The sequence below is a fragment of the Vulpes vulpes genome, chromosome 6, assembly GCF_048418805.1.
Source record: "Vulpes vulpes isolate BD-2025 chromosome 6, VulVul3, whole genome shotgun sequence".
Lineage (NCBI taxonomy): Eukaryota > Metazoa > Chordata > Mammalia > Carnivora > Canidae > Vulpes > Vulpes vulpes.
In genome coordinates, this window is record NC_132785.1 from 3573548 (window position 1) to 3596108 (window position 22561).

The 22561-nt window shown below is 36.8% G+C and overlaps 1 protein-coding gene across 5 annotated transcripts in view; it reads left to right on the forward strand.

Moving 5' to 3' along the window:
• SUCLA2 (succinate-CoA ligase ADP-forming subunit beta) overlaps nt 1–22561 on the forward strand; it is a 45260-nt gene that overhangs the window by 1419 nt on the left and 21280 nt on the right. For 4 of the 5 annotated variants that reach the window (XM_072760564.1, XM_072760561.1, XM_072760562.1 and 1 more), the window contains exons 2-4: nt 5566–5746; nt 17472–17571; nt 17961–18123. In XM_072760564.1, the coding sequence (XP_072616665.1) occupies nt 5650–5746; nt 17472–17571; nt 17961–18123 (360 nt within the window). In that variant the 5' untranslated portion in view covers nt 5566–5649. Of the gene's footprint in view, nt 1–750; nt 810–5565; nt 5747–17471; nt 17572–17960; nt 18124–22561 lie in introns of those variants that run through there. The other variant, XM_072760563.1, reaches the window with a different exon arrangement.

A 22561-nucleotide genomic window follows, 5' to 3' on the forward strand; every position in this document is an offset into this window, starting at 1 on the left:
GGAGGGCTGGGGGCGCCTCTGGTGCAGGTGCGGGGGGGAGGGGCGCCTCTGGTGCAGATGCGGGGGGCTGGGGGCGCTTCTGGTGCAGATGCGGGGGGCTGGGGGCGCCTCTGGTGCAGGTGCGGGGGGCTGGGGGCGCCTCTGGTGCAGATGCGGGGGGCTGGGGGCGCCTCTGCGTGCAGGTGCGGGGGGCTGGGGGCGCCTCTGCGTGCAGATGCTGGGGGCTGGGGGCGCCTCTGGTGCAGATGCGGGAGGGCTGGGGGCGCCTCTGCGTGCAGGTGCGGGGGGAGGGGCGCCTCTGCGTGCAGGTGGGGAGGGGGGAGAGGCAGGTAGTTCGCCCCGCGGCCCTGCTTGGGGCGGGGGGTGGGGGGGAGATGCCCTGCAGGGGGACTCGGTCCCTTGGGAGCGGTCATAGGCGGGAACGCCTCCCGGGACCCGCTTGCTGACGGGCCTTCTGGGGGGTCGAGGCCGGGGAAGTTTCCCACCTGCCCCGCGTGGCGGTTTCCTCCTGTGTTTGTGAACAGTGGGGACAAGATGCTGTTTACCGTCAGCTTACCCAGCTGGGAGGTGGGACCGCGCTCCTCTGGGCCGCTTCATTCCTGGGTCGAGCGCAGCCCAACGGCCCCAAGTCCTGGTTGGTTGGTTTGGGTTTTCTCGTTCCGGGGTGTGTGCGGCGCACAGGTTGTGGGCGTGTGATCCCATCCCTCTTACTGCCCCTGAACCTGAGCTCCTGTCCGGCACACAGTGACCACGCAGGCCAGCCCCCCGGCTGCTGGACCCCACACCTGCTGAGCTGGGCCAGCTGCTGAGTTAGGCATTTTACTTGTGCTTTCTTTCCTTTCTTTTTTAAGATTTTATTTATTTATTCATTTATTCATGAGAGATCCAGAGAGAGAGGCAGAGACACAGGCAGAGGGAGAAGCAGGGACCCGATGCAGGACTGGATCCCGGGACCCCGGGGTCACGCCCTAGGCCAGAGGCAGATGCTCAACCCCTGAGGTGCCCCTTACTTGTAGGGAGGCTTTTCAGCTCGGCTCTAAGGGCTGTCAATATTCTCATCGTTGATGGAGAAACTGTGGCTTAGAGAACTAGTAATTGGGGCTCAGCCATAAAGCAGGTGAAGTCAGAGCTAAGGCGTAATTCCAGAAGTGTCTGGCCCCACAGCCTGTGCACTTCAATCTGCTCTTCAGTTTTTTTTTTTTTTCCAGGAAGCCTTGGCTTGTTTTTTTCAACGTTGTCACCAAGAAACTTGTAAAAGGGCCTGATTGGCTTCCAAGTCAATTCCAGAGTTTTACGTTATGTTCTGAAATGAACTCCTTAGACATGACAAAGATGAATTGATCTAGATTTTTTTTTTTTTAAAGCTGTTCATAGTCTAAACCTGGAGGCAGTGAATTACACGAGTAAGCTTCTTAACAGGAGAAGTGATTTTTTTTTTTTTGGCCTTGAACTTCCTTCTCATGAGTTTTAGAAAATGAAGATTTGATGAACAACTATGTTTTTATCTATCCTTTTGGATATTCTATTAAAAACCTCTTGTCTTTCTGTAGGGAAGTGCCTAGTATGTTGTCTTGCAACATCTCTTCTTTCCCACCCACACGTTAAATGATACAGCTTTAGAATTTTGAAGACTAACCCCTTCTGTACCTGAGGACGCAGAGGTTCAGGATCCTAGGAAACTTATTCAAGGTCGCACATTGAGTTTAGCAAATACTTTTTTTTTTTTTTTTAGCAAATATTCTTAAACATTTTTTTTTTAAAGATTTTATTTATTTATTCATGATAGAGAAGCAGGCTCTCTGTGGGGAACCCAATACAGGACTCAATCCAAGGACCCTGGGGTCACGGCCTGCACCAAAGGCAGACACTCCACTGCTGAGCCCCCCAGGGATCCCATTCTTAAACATTTTGTTTAATTCTTTGATCCCCTTCTAGTTTCTCTGTATCTTTTGTCCAGTGTATATCTGGTAACATAGTTCCGGTTATGAGCAGATGAACTAATTTAAAATATTTTTTCAGTTGTCCTGAACACACATCCCCCAGTAACAACCTTTCCCCACATTTTAATAAATACGATTTAAACTAGGTGAATGATTAAATAGGTGGTGGTATAGGGATTTGGCCAGGAATTGGTGGCCTTTTGGCAGTAGGAATATGCTAAGTGATAATGTGGAGAAAGACAAAGACTTAAATGTGGGAATCCTTGTGATTATGCAGGAATATTTATTACCAACATAATTCAAAAGTCGTATTTCAAGTCATAACTTATAGTGGTACAAGGAAAGGATTATCAATACTTCAGATATTCAAAAACCTCTAAGGGCTATAAATGTTACCAGCATTACCCTACGAGTACTACTGATTCTTTGTGAGTATAGATATTTGAAAGAAACTGTAAAAATAGAGCTTTGTGTCATTGGTTTACCTTGAACTATTTTTTGAAAAGTTTGAAACTGGTAGAATGTTCCAGCAACATTTCAGTGAGCACATATATTGTTTTCATCTAAATTTAACATTTTGCCACATTTGCTTTATCTTTAAAAAAATTACATTCATGTGCATATGTGCATTTTTATATGTATGTATAAAATGACATTTATTTATATTTGCTCAACCATTTGAGACTAAGCAGCAGGTATCATTATATTTGCTCAACCATGGCACTTTGTCCCTAGATATTTTAGCACATGGCCTTTTAAACATAAGGATATTCTAATAACCACAATTATATTTAGGAAATTTATAGTTATCCTACTTAGAAATTTAGACTTAGGTTTCCTCAGTTCTCAAGTGTCCTTTACAGATACTAGTTTTTTATTTTTATGGATTTATTGATTTTTTTAAAGAGATTTCATTTATTTGAGAGAGAGAGCATGTGTGCATCAGTGCGGGGAGGTCGAGGGGAGAAGGAAAGGGGAGGTTGACTTGCTGTTGAGCATGGAGCCTGCTGGAGGCTCCATGACATGACCAGGAAATCATGACTTGAGCTGTAACCAAGAGTTGGATGCTTAACTGACTGAGCCACCCAGGTGCCCCACTTTTTTTTTTTTTTCAAACTGGGATCAGCTCTCTACTATTTTTTTCTAGTCTGTCCAGCTAATTAGTGGACAGTGCTACCTAATGACTCTGCAGATGCTCTTATATGTGTTGTAGGTGTTCATTTGCATGCTCATTTACATTAGATGAATTCTGTGATTGTGACCAAGTTGGTTTTATTCTTTTAGCATCCCTAGTACAGTGTCTGGTATATATGCATTCAATAACTTTTTGAATGTAGAACTCTTTTTACCAAGCTGTGCTGGGTACTCCCCTTTCCCTCTTATTTTTGTTATTTTAAAGTATAATTTATATAGAGTGTATAACTTGAGTGGGAAGCTAGATTAATTTTTCTGTAGGTATCCAGCTATGTCTTTACCATTCAGATCAAGGTATGTAATATTTTCAGTCCTCAAAAGCACCCAAGTCCTCTCTCCTCATCAGTACTCCAGCAGAAGGTGACCACTCCTTCTGACACGCTCCTATCACTAATTTTGATTGGTTTTGAACTATATAAAAAAATACAAGTATGTATTTTTGTGTGTGGTTTCGTTTCCTCAAAATTATGTTGAGATTAATTCATTGTTTTATGAGTGATGGGTATTTAAAAAAAAGTGCTCTGTGGTATCCTAGTATATGAATATGCCATATTTTATTCTGTTGATGGGTAATTAGGTCATTTTCATTTTTTATTTATTTTGAATAAGCTTGCTATGCACATTTTTTTTTTTTAAAGATTTTATTCATGAAAGACAGAGAGAGAGAGAGAGGGAGGCAGAGACACGGGCAGAGGGAGAAGCAGGCTCCACACAGTGAGCCCAATGTGGGACTTGATCCCAGGTCTCCAGGATTATGCCCTGGGCCGAAAGCAGGCGCTAAACCGCTGAGCCACCCAGGGATCCCTCTATGGACATTCTTATCATAGGTGCCTTTTGGTAGACTAACCACTCTCTTCTGTTGGGTATATAACCAGAGTGGAATTTCAGAAAGTAGATGTGTGCTGAACAGTTTGGGATGTTGCCAGTTTTTAATATTGAAGTGACACTAAATCAGGGAATTGAGCTACTCTGGTGAAATATTATTCAGGATTTTAGCTTATCAGATGAATCAAATAAGTTGTTACTAGATGTGTTGTTCTTAGACTGTGGTTCTCAAACTGTAGGGTACTTAAGAAACAGATGAACTACTTGTTAACGAATGCAGATTTCCTGAGGCCTATTCCAAACATTCTGATTTTGTAGATGAGAGTGGGGCCCCAGAATCTGCATTTTTAGATACATCCCAGGTAATTTTGATGCAATTGTTTTATGAAATCCCTTCAGGAAATAGACTGTTTAAAAAAAAAAAAAGAAAATAGACTGTTTAATAAAGCAATAGGAGATAGCCCAGAACTATACATTTCTAATCCTCTAAACTATAACGTGGACTATCCATAGTTTCCAGTATTTTATATTAAAAAAAAAAAAAGAAATAGCCTGTACATACGATCCTTTTAAATTCAGTTCTTACAATATTGTGTGTTTCATATGAACCTAATTTCAGTGTCCTGCGTTCTTTGTATAGAGAATAGAAATGTATGGATAATACTTAAAATGTCTAATTTCAGGGCTTTCATAGCACTTAATTTATTCAACATATTGTCATATAAAGTTGATAGGATTGAGGAGTTTGGATGATATTTGCAGGCTGTGAAGTCAGTTTCATAGAGGAAGTCAACTGGAAAGTGATACCTGGATCAACAGCTGTGAGGGAACGAAGGAGGAATGAGTAGAAGGAGAAGTAGAACCGTGGTACGGTTGCAGTAGGAACCTTTGCCTTTCCTGTGGGAAATCTGGAACCTTTCCTTCAGAATTATCCTAAATTGGGGTGAGGTGCTAGGACTTTATATCCTTATCTTAACCACCAGTCATTGGATGCATGCTGACCAGGGAAGATGTGACATTGGACAAGGATGTGCCAACGAGAGGACTCAGCTGAGGGCTGTCAGCAGCCAGCGCTTCCGGCAGTTGGGCTGTGAAAGAGGAATCTGAGTAGCACACCACAGTGACCACTGCAGATGAGACCACAGTTTTTTTGAGTCTTGTGTGTATGAAAGAGTAATCACTCAACTGCCACATTTGTAGTGCCAAGCGATTTGTTAGGTGCTGGAAGAATGATGGAGAGAAGGAAGTTGGGAAGGATTTTTGGTTTGTTGGAAAGGATGAGGTTGGTTTTAGATCTGCTGGATTTGTCATTGAAATAGAAATGCTCTGTAAGTCATTAGAGATACAGTAGTAGAGCTCAAAACATAAGGACTAGACATTTGATGAGAAAATAGTTAAAACTACAAGAATTACATTTGATATTTGGCTGGAGGTTAGCTCTCAGGTTATCATTTAGGTACTCTGAATATTATACTTTGATGATTTAATGTAATGGTTTTATTATGGTTATGAAGAACCAGATACTGTATATTAAAAAAGTATTTTGAGAAGTTGTTTTTATTAAATTCCAAATCACTGTCATAGTAATGTGTCCCGATTTCTCTAGGTTCTGGGAAGTTCTGGATTTTTTAACAACCATGGACTCCAAATACAGCAGCAGCAACAAAGGAATCTCTCACTACATGAATACATGAGTATGGAATTGTTGCAAGAAGCTGGTGTCTCCATTCCCAAAGGACATGTGGCAAAATCACCAGATGAAGCTTATGCAGTTGCCAAAAAATTAGGTACTAACTTAAGGAAAACTTATGCCATTTGACATGGGCACTCAGTTAAGATGTGAACTTCACTTTTGGTTTATAGCAACTTATAGGTTTTAAGTTTTAAAAAATTTTATTTACTTAGAAGGTAGAACTTAGTGATTGTTGACATTCTAAAATTATTATGAGATTATTATGAGCTAGTAACTTAAGAACCAGTTATATTGGCTTTAGGAAGCCTTTAAAGTCCTCTTTTTAGTTGGAATATAATTATGGGGAAGGAAGTTCTGTTTAATATTCTGAAGCTTAAAAGACTGATGTCTGTGATGATTCTAAAAGGAATACTGAAGAAAATCTTAGCTGTTTATGTGGCTGTTAAGAGGTCTAATATTCCTCCCCTCCACTTTTTTTTTTGATGGGAAAATTATGGAACCAAGGTGGGGGTGGGGAAGAAGCTAGACTGTAAGCTCCATGAGAGCAGGGTTTCTTTGTCTTATCTTGTCCAGTGATACATCCTAAACTCTTAGAAGAGTACCTGGCACTTAGATAATCAATAACTATTGGTATTTGTTAAATGAATTAAGTACTTGTCTATGTTTATTAGTAAATTCTTTTATTGATAACAAATCTAAAAAGCTTTTGTTACCTTGAATTTTGTGGATTTATATTAATCTCTTAATAATATTGACTCTAGAAGATATTTTTCACTTTACATTTTTAATGATTTAATATGAAGCCATAATAATGAGTAATGTGCTAACTATACACTGCATTTTATTTTTAACAATATTTAAAGTCCCACCAATTTAATGTAGATTAGCACAATCTCTGCTGGATTTATACTTGATTAACATGACTTTGAATGTGCTTTGGTGAAGACTTTGATTTTATTAGTATTTTAGGAAGGCTATGGGGCATTTAAAAATGTTGAAAAATTTTAAAGTTTTACTCTCATTCTGTACTTGTGTGTAGAATGAGTTTTTCTTCCAAAAGTAAGAGCATGTACAAGTTCAGAAATGTTGTATATTCTTAGCTGTTTTTGAATGAGATGTTGACTTGGAAGCATGAGTTTTCATTGATAATTTTTTATTAATCAAAAAATCCTTTTTATTCAGATTATAAGAAAACTTCTCTTTATTAATTGAAAACCTTATGTACATTGATATTAATTTTGGTGAAATTTTTGTTAATTAATGGTGACCTATAGTTTGAGCTTGTGCATGATAAAAGATGTGCCTCATTTTTACCTTCAAAACACTGTACATTAGAGGTTCTGAAAGGTCAAGTTTAAAGAAAACTCGTGATTGTAATTCTTGTAAAGGCTACTTTTTAATAACTATTCCCTTGGGATTGATCTTATCTATATGACCTAAACTTTAATTTCTAAAGAAAAGTCAGCTAAGTAGGAGGAAAAATTTGGAAATGCAATGGAGAAAGTGTAAGATTTTCTTATTCGGCCGTTCTGTCCTTAAGAATGAAATTTAGACCCTTGACTTTGTTCTTTTATTTTTGTTAGTCTAATCTTTTGAGTGATTTTTTTTTTTGTTTACCAATTGTTTCCTTTGTAATAATGCTGAAGCATAAAATACTTTTCATGCCAGTCTTAGTAAGTCCTGATTTATATATAATGAAACCAGTAAAAACTATTTTTTTCTATTTCCAAATTCTAATTGATTTTTCTGTATTTTCCATATATTTGCTCACTTAGTCAAAGTTCATTGTTTTGTCAAAAAAAAAATTGTATAGCAACTTTTTCATAAAACAAATAGGATTTATTTGGATGCCAATTTCTTGATTTCTTTACTCCTTATAAACTTTAATGATGCTTAAGTGATTAAAGGAAGAAAGAATAGTTAGCATTTACAGGATATAATTTAATTTTAATTTAATTATGAGTATTTCTGGGAAGGTCTCTGGGACCAGGACTTATTTCAAGTAAGGAACAGGTGGTAGGCAGCTCTGATCTTGAACCCCTTTGGAACAGAAGGTGTCTTGTTCATCTAGAAAGTGTGTTTTTGTCAAATAACACTGCTGATGAGGTTTATAGTATGAAAGTGGGATTAGTGACTAAGGAGATCTTTTAAATTTAGAGAATCACAAATGCTCTTTTTAAAGATATGTTTAGTAACTACTATGAAGGTGTTGAGGACAGTTTTGTCTTTTGTTGGGATTCATTAATGTTAGAAGATACTGATTATGGGATCTAATTGCATAAGGTGTGGTATAAAGCGCCTTAGAAATACACCTGGTTCTGTCAATCTAGCTAGCAGTCCCCAATGCTGATTGTGGCTACCTTGCTTCTTGAGTTACTGAAAAACTTACAAAGCATTAATTCCCATTTATTAAAAAGTCTTACATCACCAACTGATACTATGAGATATAAATGCAAGCTTGGGCCAAACTTGCTTCCCCTAAGTTTTGTGGGTGGCAGGAGAAGCTGAGTCAGCATTGGGACTGGGGCCACTGAGCCTTACAGCTGGTGACTCCTGAAATAGCTCTGGCCTCTTTCCCCAGTATTCCCTACAAATTCTGTAATTTTCTGTGTGTATCATGATGTGAAAAAGTTGGAAACGCTATTCTAGAGGCTAGTTGTTTTTTTTTTTAATTTTTTTTTTTTAAATTTATTTATGATAGTCACAGAGAGAGAGAGAGGCAGAGACACAGGCGGAGGGAGAAGCAGGCTCCATGCACCGGGAGCCTGATGTGGGATTCGATCCCGGGTCTCCAGGATCGCGCCCTGGGCCAAAGGCAGGCGCCAAACCGCTGCGCCACCCAGGGATCCCTAGAGGCTAGTTTTGCTTGTTGTGAATAATTGAAGTTAGGGATGGAAGGATGGTTGGAAAGAAATCTAATTTTGGTTTCTTTTCCTTTTTTAAAAAATTTTATTTTATTTAATTTTATTTGAGAGAGACAGAGATAGTGACAGAGATAGCAGAGGGAGAAGCAGGCTCCCTGCTGAGCAAGGAGCCCGAGGTAGGACTGGATCCCATAAACCCAGGGTCATGACCTAAGCCTGGAGGCAGACACATAACCGACTGAGCCACCCAGGTGGCCCCCTCCCTATTTTTAAATAGACTGGTTTTCTCATATCCATTTTTAAAATGATTTAATTTATTTTGAGAGAGGGAAAGAGAGAGTGCGTTGGGTAGGGGCAGAGGGTGTGAGAGAGGGAGAATCTCAAGCAGAGTCCCTACTGAGCTGGGAGCCTGACACGGCCTGATCCTAGGGCCCTGAGATCATGACCTGAGTTAAAATCAAGAGTCAGACATCCGACCGACGGAGCCACCCAGGCGCCCCTTCTCATAATCTGTTTTTAATGGTAGATCTTTAGTAAGAATAATATCTTTTAGGCTTGGGAAGGTTCTGCCATTTTTGTTCTACTTTTCTGAGGAACTGTAAAAACTGTGCTTCATAGAATTTTTATAGGGAAACCCTAGTACGTAGCTCAGATACAAATACATCTTAGTTCCCCCATTACCCTAAATAGAATTGCATCTGTATCGGATTTCCATGTTTGAAATCACACACAATGTAATCATTTTGCTGCTTGAAAATTGTTTAGCCCTAGTGAAATTTGTGTTTCCTGACTAGTTTGTGTTTAGTACATATTTTGTTCACCCTTTTTTTTTTTTGAGGAGACTTTAATTGCCAAATTCTAAATTTCATTAACAGTAGTACTTATATCTGCTAAATGTGTTTCAATTGCTTAAAACATAAATTTATTCTCACATTTTATAGGTTAGAAGTTTGAAATGGGTGTTAAGTCCCATCTTTTTCTTTTTTTTAATTTTCCTTTAATTTTGACCCGCTTCATCCATTTTTCTGATGCCCCACCCTCTGCCTCTGGCAGCCAGCAATCTGTTCTCTGTATCTATGAGCTTAGTTGTTTTGTTTTGTTTTCCAGTCCCATATAGAAGATTCCATTCATGTGGAATATGTCTTTCTCTGGTATACTTCACTTAGCCCTCTAGGTCTATCCATGTTGTTGCAAGTGCCAAAATATCATTCTTTTTTGTGGCTGAATATATATATATATACACACACACACATCCCATAATTTCTTTACTCATTCATCCATTGATGGATACTTAGGTTGTTTCCATATCTTGGCTATTGTGAATAGTGCTGTGATGAACTAGGGGTACATATATTTTTTCAAGTTAATATTTTCTTCAGATAAATAACCAGAAGTGGAATTGCTGGATCATATAGTAGTTCTCTTTTTAATTTTTTTGAGGAATGTCTATACTGTTTTCCATAGTGGCTGCGCCAATTTATATTTCCCATCAACAGTGCATGAGTGTTCCCTTTTCTTTACATCCTCACCAACACTTTTATTCCCTGTCATTTTGATAATAACCATTCTAACAGGTGTGAAATAATAACTCATTTTGCTTTGATTTGCATTTCCCTGGTGAATAGTGATTTTGAGTATTTTTTTGTGTGTCTGTTGGCCATCTGTATGTCTTTGGAAAAATGTCTGTTCACATCTTCTGCCTGTTTAATTACATTTTTTTTCCACAATTATATGAGCTCTTTATATGTTTTGGATATTAACTCCTTGTTGGATAAATGATTTGCAAATATTTTCTCCCATTCAGTAGGTTGGCTTTTTATTCTGTTGTTGATTTCCTTTGCTATGCAGATGTGTTTTAATTTGACATAGTCCCATTTATTTATTTTTGCTTTTGTTACTTTTACTTTTAGTGTCAGATTAAAAAAATCACCACAAGACCTGTGTCAGAGGGCTTGCCATCTATGTTTTCTAGAGTTTTATGGTATTTTAGGTCTTATATTCAAGTCTTTAAAGCACTTCAAGTCAATTTTTGTGTATGGTGTAAGATAATGGTTGAGTTTCATGCTTTTGCACATGGCTGTCTAGTTTTCCCAATGACATTTATTTTATTTATTCATTTAAAAACTTTTTAGATTTATTTATTTTTAGAGCAAGCGAGCAAGCATGGAGGGTGATGAGGCAGAAGGAGAGGGCGAGGGAGAATCCCGAGCAGACTCCCTGCTAAGTGCAGAGCCCAACACAGGGCTCTATCCCAGGATCCTGAGATCATGACCTGAGCCGAAATCAAGAGTCAGATGCTTAACTGCCTGAGCCACCCACGTGCCCCATCCCAACACCATTTACTGAAGAGATTGTTCTTTCTCCGTTGTATATTCTTGACTCTTTTTTGAAAAATTAATTGACCATGTATACATGGATATGTTTCTGGGCTCTCTATTTTGTTTTGTTACGTCAATACTGTACTGTTTTGATTATTGTAGCTTTGCAATATAATTTAAAATCCAGGAGTGTGATATCTCCAGCTTTTTTCTTCTTTTGTAAGATTGCTTTGGCTACTTGGGGTTGTTTTTGTGGTTCCATACTAATTTTAGAATTGCTTATACTATTTCTGTGAAAAATGCCTTTGGAATTTTGATGGGGAGTGCATTGAATCTGTAGATTGCTTTGGGTAGTATGGACATTTTAACTGTATTATTCCAACCATGAGTATGGAATATCTTTCCATTACTTTTGTCTTCAATTTCTTTAATCAATGCCTTATAGTTCAGTATCAGATTTTTTTTTTTTTACCTCCATGGTTAAATTTATTCTAGGGTATTTTATTCTTTTTGATGCAGTTGCAGGTGAGATTGTTTTTTTTTTAAATTTCTCTGATAGTTCATGATTAATGTATAGAAATGTCATCGACTTTTGTGTATTGATTTTGTGTTCTGCAGTATTGTGAATTCATTTATTCTAATAGTTTTTCAGTGGGGTCTTTAGGTTTTTCTACTTAAAATACCATGCATAATGAAATAGTGACAGTTTAACTTCTTCCTTTCCAATTTGGATGCCTTTTATTTCTTTTTCTTGCCTAATTTCTGTAGATAGGACTTCCAATACTATGTTAAATTGAAGTGGTAAGAGCGCACCTTGTCTTGTTGCTGATTTATTTTATTTTATTAATTTAATTTAATTTAATTTTATTTTATTATTATTTTTTAGATTATTTATTTATTCATGAGAGACACAGAATGAGAGAGAGAGAGAGAGAGGCAGAGACATAGGCAGTGGGAGAAGCAGGCTCCATGCAAGGAGCCCGACGTGGGACTCGATCCCAGGACTCCAGGATCTGCTCCTGGGCTGAAGGCGGCGCTAAGCCGCTGAGCCACCTGGGCTGCCCTTGTTGCTGATTTTAGAGGCCAAACTTTCAACTTTTCACTGTTGAGTTGGATATTAGCTGTGGGCTTGTCTTATATGGCTTTTATTGTGTTGAGCTATGTTCCCCCTATACCTGCTTTGTTGAGATTTTTACATAAATGGGTATTAAATCTTGCCAAATGACCTTTTTTTTTTTTGCATCTGTTGAGATGATCATATGTTTTTTTATCCTTCATTTTATTAATATAGTGTATCACATTGACTGACTTGTGGGTGTTGAACCAACCTTTTATTCCTGGGATAAATCCCAGTTGATGATGCTATACAATTCTTTTAATGTATTGTTGTATTCAGTTTACTAATATGTTGTTGAGGATTTTTGCATCTGTGTTCATGAGGGATATTGGCCTGTAATTTTCTCCCTTGTGGCATCCTTGTCTGGTTTTGGTATCTGGGTAATTCTGGCCTTGTAAAATGAATTGCAAGTTTTCCACCTCTTTTATTTTTTTGGAACAGTTTGAGGAGGATTGATATTAATTCTTTTTTAAATGTTGATAGAATTCACCAATAAAGCTCCCTGGTCTTGGGCTTTCATTTGTTGGAAGGATTTTGATTACTGATTCAGTCTCCTTACGAGTAGTCTGTTCAGATTTTCTATTTCTTCATGGTCCAGTCTTGGTAGATTGTATCTAGGAATTTATCTCTTCTTGGTTGTCCAGTTTGTTGTCATGTAATTGATCATAGTAGTCTCTTATCCTTTGGATTGAGTTTTCAGTTGTAATAGCTCATCTTTTGTGTCTGACTTTATTTTAGAGTCCACCCTTTTTTTTCTTCGTGAATCTAGCTGAAGGTTTGTCCATATTCATCTTTTTGAAGAAGCAGCTCTTAACTTTCATTGATCTTTTCATTGTCTTTTTAGTTTCTATTTTATTTATGTTCTTACCTTTGTTGTTTCCTTCCTTCTACTAACTTTGGGGCTTCATTTGTTGTTTCTTAGTTCCTTGAGGTGCAAAAATTAATTTGTTTGAGACTTTTCTTGTTTCTTGAGATGGGCATTTATTACTGTGAATTCTTAGACTGCTTTTGCTGAGCCTGTAAATTTTGGTATTGTCTTATTTTGTTTGTCTGAATGTATTAATTTCTTTTTTGATTTTTCTTTGACCCATTGGTATCATGTTTAATCTTCAGATATTTGTGAATTTTCCAGTTTTCTTCCTTTAATTGATTTCTAGTTTCATACCATTGTGGTTGGAAAAGATGCTTGATGTGATTTCAGTCCTCTTAAATTTATTAAGACTTGTTTTGTGGTTTAGCAGGTGATCTGTCCTGGAGTATGTTCCTTCCATACTTGAGAAGAATATGTATTGTTGCTTTTGGACAGAATATTGTATGTATGTGTGTGTGTGTATGTGTCTAGACCATGGTCGAACGTGTTAAGTTTAAGACCTGTGTTTGCTTATTGATTTTCTGCCTGGATGATCTGTTGATTGATGTAATTGGCATTAAAGTCCCCAGCTATTAATTGTGTTGCTGTTTTCTTCTTTATGTCTATTACTATTTGCTTTATATATTTAGGTGCTCTTATGTTGGATGCATAGATATTTATAAATGATACATCTTCTTGTTAGATTGGCCCCTTTATCTTTATGTAACCCAGCTTTTTTCTTCTTTTGCAAGACTGTCTTTGTTATAAAGTTATTTTTTTCTGATATAAATATAGCTTCCTCAGCTTTCTTTTGGTTTCTGTTTGCATGGAATATCTTTATTCATCCTTTCACTTTCAGTCTGTTTATGTCCTTACATCTAAAGAGAGTCTCTTATAGGCAGCATAGATTAGCCTTGTTTTTTTATTTATTCAGCCATTCCTAATGTTTAGGATTCTAGTATAATTAAGGTCGAATTTTTGTCTGGTTGAATAAACATGTGCAAAGGTTGCCAATTAATGAATGCCACCCTGGAGGGAGATTTTTAATGGCATACAATAGGACTTTGCCTTCTTTTTTCTTCCCAGTGTTTTGTTAGATGACTACGTATAAAGAATGCTTAAGGTGTTTGTGAATAATGAAGGCTAGAAGGGATAGTGACTATATTTTAAAGACAGTCTTTGAATCCATAAAAGATCTTGTCTGACTAAAGCAAAGGTCCAAATCTAATAAGACTGTAAGCTCTCTAAGGGCAGGGTAGGTCTCCTTCAGCTCAATGGTGTATCTGTGGCTCTAGCAAGTAACTGGTATATAGATGTAATTGTTGAATGAATTAATGGAATTGAATAAAATCTTTGTTTCAATCAGTTGTCCTCAGATTTCTCTTGTAATTCTTCTTGTCTTGATAGTTGATGAGACTATATTCATTATATATTTTTTGGCTTTTCTTTTGTTGTGAAGGGCTTTTTTAGAAGGAACTTTTGTGAAATTGCTTCTGCCCTAAAGAAACTTGTATTCCTAAAGAAAGGAAATTGACACTTTGGGGGAAGAGACTTCCTTCTTGTAAAATGTTTTTGAAAAACTAGAACTTTATTACTCTAACAGGTCAATTTTTTAAGTTCTCAGTTTAATGTTAAGAATGTTTGAATTTAGCCCAGCAAAGCACCAGTTTAACTATTGACCATTTTTACATTATCTTTATGCTGTTGGAATTATATGTATCCTCTTTGGATATAAATGAATGTTTCTCAAGTACTGGAAAACCATTACTTGGAAGGTAACCAGAAACAGGTAAAATGACTAGTGACTATTCCCTTTCATTTTGGGCATGAACTCTGTAATTTGCCATTGTCCCTGAAGCTACCTGTTTTCTTTCCAATAAGAAAATTATTTGTTTTAAGGAAATTTCTTATTAGTTATTTTTACCTGGGTATGATGGGGACTGTGGCAGATTGAAAAGACTTTATCTTGTGTAAACAAGGCACTTCTAATCAGCTTTAGTTGCAGGGCCCAGTATTTCCAGTTTTCAGTTTTTTTTTTTTTTTAAAGAAATATGTATTTATTCACGAGAGACACGGGGGCGCGGGCTGGGAGAGGCAGAGACACAGGCAGAGGGAGAAGCAGGACTCAATCCTGGGTCTCCAGGATCATGCCCTGGGCCAGAAGGCAGGCGCTTAACTGCTGAGCCACCCAGGAGTCCTCAGTTTTGAGTTTTTAAAACAGCAGTGAAAAATCTAGATTTGTAAGAACTCTTTCCATCTTTAAATGTTCTTTTATTCAACATTCAGAAAATATATGCTAGGAACCCTCCCAGGAGCTTGAGAACATAGTGAACACAATGAAGCTTCTGCCCTTCTGGAGCCTGTATTTTAGTGGGGGAGCAAACCAATAAATGGTAGACATGAGAAAATTATACATTATGTTTGAAGGTGATGAATTCTATGGAAAAGAAATGGGCAGGGTAAGGAAGATTGGTCCCAACTGGACAGGTTGTAATATTAAGTAGGATGATCAGGGTAAGCCTTATGGATAATGAGATGTAAGAAGAAAAACTTGAAGAGAATCAGGACCTTTCTCAAATGGATACAGGTATCTTCTGGTATCTGAAAGTAGAACATTCTTGTGAAACCTTTTGTTACCCAGAATGGCATAAAGAAAAAGCAGTTAGCGGTAACTTATATAGAAGGATTTTCAAGTATTCCCAGACCCAGTGAGGCTTTTCTGATACCTTAGAGCACATCTTGGTAACAGTGATACACAAAATAAGTCAAGATAAAGTACAGATGCTCACAGGCACAGTTCAAAGCTTTGGTGGCTTGATGCCGAGATGCTGCAAGAAGCATCTTGGGTAAAAAGGTTAGCAGGGCCACTCGATGCTTGGAGTGCATGCTGCCTCTGTAATGGCTTTCTGCAAAATCAACACAATGCTATTTTTGCAAAAGTGAAAATCACTTTCCGATTTCTTTTGGTTAGTGAAAACGGGTAAATGATGTAGGTCTTTTGTAAAAGAGAAGTGACACAATGCAAACTTTTGAAAAGCAGAGAATTCCTGTATTTGGATGAAGAGTATTTCAGGTGGAGGGAGCATTAGAGCTAAGTAAGTCCTGAAGGCAGAAGCATGCCTGGGAACAATGGAGACTAGTGTGGCTGGAGTGGAGTGAGCAATGAGGAGGTCATAGGAAACACAAGTAATAAAGGTGCTGGGGGATTATATAGGGCCTTGTAGGTCATTGTAAGGAGTGTGACTTTTGCTCCAAGTAAAAAGGGCATTCACTGTAAGGTTTTAAGTAGGGGAGTGAAGTGCTCACTTCGCTGCTTTGAGAATGCTCTTAGGGACAAGGGTAATTTAGGTGAGATAGAATGGTGGCTGGGACCAGGGTCCAAAGGAGGTGATGAGTAGGTCAAGATTCTGGATAAATTTTAAAGATAGAATCATATAACCTCCCAACTGAATGGATATGGGGTGTGAGAAAGAGGTGTTTTTTTTTTTTTTAGCATTACCTTGACTGACTCACAGGTCAGCTTCTAACTTCTAAATGTAGATTCATTTACATCATTTTCTGAACGTTCTTTGGTAGTAATTTTTTAAGGGTAAACTTTAGGTCATTTCTTACTGGTTTTATCACAAGCTGCGTTTGTTACCTCTTTGATTTGGTTGGCTTATCTGATGAGGTGCGAGTCCCTGCATTCTGCATGGTGTGAACATGGATCGGTGGTTATATCCCAGAGTCTGCCTTGGGCTTGTAACTGATAAGAATGAGACCGTGTCCTTAATCCTAATCTCCAAGGTTATTCTTTTGCCATCATGTAATATTAGTATTGCACTGCTAGTGTAGGCAAAATGAGGGGATGCGAAAATTCTGCTGTCTGAGGAGACGGAAAACGCCCCTCCAAGAGGCCTAGCCCCGGATCATGAGTGATGAGTGGTACCTAGGCTAAACAGCTGGTTTGCTGATTTTCTTCAGCACATTTGAAAGAGGAAGACAGAAGAGGGAGATCAGTCTACGTATTGAAGAAGAAAAACTCAGTATTTATTTAAACAGTTTCATTAAAAAATGTTAAAAAGTTTTATAAAAAATCAAAAACTTAAGACTTACATACATAACATCCCTGAATCTTCTGATAAATATAGCTTACCTCCTGATAATACCCCTCATAACACTATAGCTCAAGAATTTATATCACAGGTCTTTCTGTTAGTGGAACAATGTCCGTTGGTATCACTACTAGTGCTTTCCCCTTAAGTCGTGATGTATTTCTACTCAGGGTAGCATTTTTGACTCCACTGTTCACAGGATGGCAATTTACATGTGAATAGAAAGGGAGGGAAATATTGGGAAGACATTTGAGTTTCAGTTTTGTACTTTTCATACCTTCCAAAGCACTAGAGATTTAAAGTGTTAAAGTAAAATTATTTTCAGTGTACTTTAAGAAATGATTTCATACGAATGAATGGCTCATTTTTTAAACTTATGGATCTTTAGATGGTGAATGTGTTTTAATGTTCTAATCTAGAAAAACTATGGAATACTTCATTTTTTTGACATTGTGGGTAAATGAGATTTGAAATTGTGGGTAAATTAATAACATCACTTAATATGTATCCTTAATAACAAAATAATGTCTTGCATGCTGTTCCATGCTGGGGATCTAACAAGTGTTTTTCTTTTAGGTTCAAAAGATGTTGTGATAAAGGCACAGGTTTTAGCTGGTGGTAGAGGAAAAGGAACATTTGAGAGTGGCCTCAAAGGAGGAGTGAAGATAGTTTTCTCGTAAGTCCTGCTTTGAAAAGAAAAATCATTATTATTAAAGAAAAAATATGTTGTAAAAATTACTCCTTATTATTGAATTGATGAAAATACTGAGATTTAAATATTAAATGCGAGGGGTGCCTGGGTGGCTCAGTTGGTTGAGTGTCCAACTCTTGGTTTTGACTCTGGTCATGATCTCAAGGTCCTGGGCTCGAGCCCCGTGTTGGGCTCTGCACTCAGCACAAAGTCTGAGTTTCTCTCCTTTTGCCTCTCCCCGCACTGGTGTGTTCTCTCTGTCTCAGAATAAATAAGTCTTTTTTAAAAAAAAATAAAAAAAGATAAAATTTTGGCTGTCACGTGCTTTTGTTTTTCTGAGTTGGAGAAAGATTGAGTTCTTTTTGTTATTTCAGTCCAGAAGAAGCAAAAGCTGTTTCCTCACAAATGATTGGGAAAAAGTTGTTTACGAAGCAAACGGGAGAAAAGGGGAGAATATGCAATCAAGTGTTGGTTTGTGAGCGAAGATACCCCCGGAGAGAATACTACTTTGCAATAACAATGGAAAGGTCATTTCAAGTGAGTAATTGTAGACATGTACCTTTAGGATGATTTTATTACATTCAATTTCAAAAGTTGGTTTTTTCTATTTGGGAAGGATTTAAAAGGTATGATCCATAATCTTATTTGTGTATATCATGAGCACAGTATTTTTGTGCTATTAAAAAAAAAAAAAAACCCAGCATAGTTAATGATACAACATTTAATATATAATACTGTAAATAAAGCTGTAGGCAAAACCTTGCTGAGGTAGAATCCATAGGACTTCTAAAATTTTTAATTTACTAAGAGCTGCTTAAATCCTTTGGATTCATCTCTAGATTCCATTGACTAGAGAAAATAATTTCTAGCAGAGTAAAATCTAACAGAGTTTCTGAACCCATTAAAAGAATGTGTTTCCATGGCTTCATTGTCTTCTTTTTCAACCTCTTGGTGTTTTGTTTTTTTGTTTATTTTTTTAGTTTGGGGTTTATTCTATTGTATGATTTGGTATTTGGCAAGTTGAAGGATGACATTCAGTAGCAGACAGTATGATTTTAAGAAGCATAACCCTACCTCTGCTTTCCTCTCTTTATGGAACCTAAAATGCTAGCTAGCATTTAATGTATCAGATGAAGAGGAAGTCCTTTCATAAACCTCTTGGCATGGAGACAGCATTGATAATCATTTTATACTCTAATTATCTGGCTTTTTGTTTTGTTTTTTAAAGATTTTGTTTATGTGGCAGAGAGAGAGAACATAAGCAGGGGGAGAAGGAGAGGGAGAAGCAGGCTCCCTGTTGAGCAGAGAGCCAGATAGGTTCCATCCCAGGACTCTCAGATCTTGACCTGAGCTAAAGGCTGACGCTTAACACAATTATCTTGCTTTTTGAGTGCGTTGGTTAATTTAATGGGCTGAATCTTTGTGGTATCTACTTTGATTTTTGAGGCAACTTGACTGTGTATTTGGAAGTCCTAGTAAGGATTTGATGTAAATTAAACAATTACACAATTAGTAATACAACAAAAATTTTAAGGTAATGAAAATAGATTTCTTATATAGAACAGCTTTTTCAAAAAATGTTAATATCTATATTGTGATTTTTTTCCCCCTGCAGTTAATTACATTTCTAGTAATGTTTGAGGGATATTATAAAGTGTCTTTTGGAACTTAATTTTTATAAGAAAGTATTTCTTAAAGTTTAACACTAGATGGTAGTAAAAACCCACTTAGGATGTAGGATAAAAGACATTGTTTTATTTATAAGCGATGCCTTTACCATTATAGGCTTCTCTTTGTGGTAGAATTTAGTTTTATAAGTTACTTTAGAAATCTTGTGACAGGGATGCCTGGGTGGCTCAGCGGTTGAGCGTCTGCCTTCGGCTCAGGGCCGGATCCCGGGAAGCGGATTAAGTCCCATATTGAGCTCCTTGCTGGGAGCCTGCTTCTCCCTCTGCCTGTGTCTCTGCCTCTCTCTCTCCCTCTGTCTCTCCTGAATAAATAAATAAAATCTTAAAAAAAAAAAAGAAATCTCATGACAAAAACCTTATATATTACATATATTTACAAAAACTATATTTTTACAAATTCACTTATTTTCCTTATACTTTGCATTGAGGTTGCATATCAGCATCTTTCATTTTGTTATTGTGTTTTTATTTTTTGTTATAGAGAGTCCTATAATACTACACAGAGTACCTCATTTTGATTGGAGTAAATACAGCAAACTGAACTATGTTATTAAAGATATGGATATAACACAATGAATATCTTATTAAAAATAAAATGACCAACGAGAGAAGAGTCATGACCAAATGCATTAGGGAAAAGGGTCAGAATGGAGTTCAATTTAAGGACTTGAATTTTTAGAGAACTCTTTGAGTCTCTTTTGAGAAAAAAATGTTTTTATTTCACATTGCATAGTTGTAATAATTCAGAGTAAAAATTTGATAGTACCACTGGGGAGCCTGGATGGCTCAGTCAGTTAAGCATCTGACTTTGCTTGGTTCAGGTCATGATCTCGGGGTCCTAGGATGGAGCCCCATGTTGGGCTCTGTGCTCAACCAGGAGTCTGCTTTTCCCTCTCCTTCTCCTTCTGTCCCTCACCCCAGCTTGTGCTCTCTCTTTCAAATAAGAAAATCTTTAAATAAAAAAAAAAAACTTTATAGTACCAGTAAAACCATTTGGCAGATGTTCTTTGATGCTGTCATATCACGCCAATGTAGAGTTGGTTGGTGTTACCTTTTGGGGTATGGCAACCATTTTTTGGGACTCTATTAATAAGAAAATAATCAGCTATTTAAACTAAAAATAGAAGAACATTTTTGGTTGAATTAAAGTGTATAGAAGTCAGCTGATCATTAAAAATTGCTTTTGTTCCTTTTCTGTTTTTAGGAGTATATGATAGGCTTTGCTGGTCTTCTTTAGTATGTTATATTAGGAAGCTTGGGTAGATACTTACATAGGGTTGGCATACCAAAAAATCAATTTAAGTACCTTCTCTGTTTCAGCACTTTTTAAAAATTAGATTTTTTTTTTTTAAATTAGATTTCTTAACATTTGCCCAGTACCTATTGAGTACTTTTGGGCTCACACAAATCTAATTTAACAAATTACATTTGGTATCTAGTAAAACATTGCAATCTGCTATAAATGACTGGTGCATTTAACTATATCAAGTTTTTTACTTTGTCTGGAATAGACGTATGTGCCACAAGAATTCCAATTTTTTTTCCATACTTTAGTTTTTTTTTTTTTAAAGATTTATTTATTTGAGAGAGAGAGTGTTGGGGGCAGAGGCAAGGGAGAGGGAGAGAAAGTCTTAAGTAGGCTTGAGCCCAACTTATGACCCTGAGATCACGACCTGCACTGAAACCAAGAGTGAGATGCTTAACCACTTGTGACACTCAGGCACTCAACTTTTATTATTTTTGAAAGAGATCTTTATTAAGTGGCTTATTTGTTGTATTTAAAATTCAGATCTATTTTAAGGCAAAATTTTTTTGCAGGACCAAAGAGAAGAGGAATTTAGGTTAAGGAGGAGAAAATAGCATTATTAATTTATTTGAAATTGCAACTATTTGATGAACTTAAATTGTTCTGGAAGCTTATTACTAAAATTTAAAGTTAAAACCAAATTGTTTAAACAGAAGCAGCATGCATTCAGCAGTCATGACCAAATGCAGAACTATAGTCATTTAACTGATTTATATTTACCCATGTAATCTTTCTTCTGACCAGCTGCCTACAATTTTGTTTTTTTTTTTTCTAGTTGGTTAGGGAATTAGTACAGAGAAAGGCTATTCACTTTCTTTTATATTTATTATTTCATATGTATTTTTTTTTCTTTTTTTTGTCTAGCTAAGAGCTAACTCTTGGAGACCTAATCATTACTTCAGTGAGAATTTAATATTATCTTCTCCCCTCCTGTAGTGCTGCCTTCTATGTGGTTCTTTATCTCATTATCAACAGATAGTTTTGAAAAAGTAAAACTAAAATAAAATGTTCAAATATTTTATTTTATTTTTTATTTTTTTATTATTTTTTTATTTATGATAGTCACACACAGAGAGAGAGAGAGAGAGAGAGGCATAAAAGTTTGATGGTTTCTACCTCTTTTGTTGGATAAAATTATATTTTGGGCTTATCTATAGATTAATTAACCTGTATTCTACTTCAGTATCATGATGCTAGTTGAACAGGGTCTTCTTAAATTTGAGATCTCCCCCCTTTAGATCTTTATAAAAGCTTATAATTATGAACTGCTTTGCTAGAGAGGAAATTTAAGAATACCTTTTCATTTGAAATTTATAGAGGAACTAAAAATTAGACTATAATTTCAAACATTTCTCTTTACTCTTTTGCTGTTTTTTACTCTTGCTTTACTCTTGCTGTTTTCTTGTTTTTTAGTCTTAGAAGGCACGGTGAATTCTTTTGTTATAGTGAGTTGTTTTGTTTATGTATGTTACAGTGAGTTCTGCTACCACGTACCCAGAATTGGGCCAAATGTCACAGGTTAAGGGTACAGTCTTCCACATGCCCTTTGTTCACTTCAGACACCAGCCTCAAGTTTGGGGATTCTTTTTTTTTTTTTTTTTAAAGAAGTTTGGGGTTTCTTGGGTAACCCTTATACTTAACAGCTGGCTACAAATTTGGGGGTTCCTACTGCCCTGTCAGGTTTCATAATTTGCTAGAATGAATCACAGAACTTAGGAGAGTGGTGTACTTAGTGATTACTGTTTTACTATATCCAAAGGACATAAATCAGAACCAGCCAAATAAAGACATATAGGGCAAGGTCTGGGAGAGTTTCCATTTTCTTCAGGTACATGTCACTCTCCTGGGATATTGATATATGACAGTGTACAGAAAGAATACTGCCAACCACAGTACTCTCATCAAGTTCTAGTCTAGAGTTGCTTTTTCTTTTTAAAAAATTGTGGTCAAAAATATATAATAAAATTTACTATTTAAAATT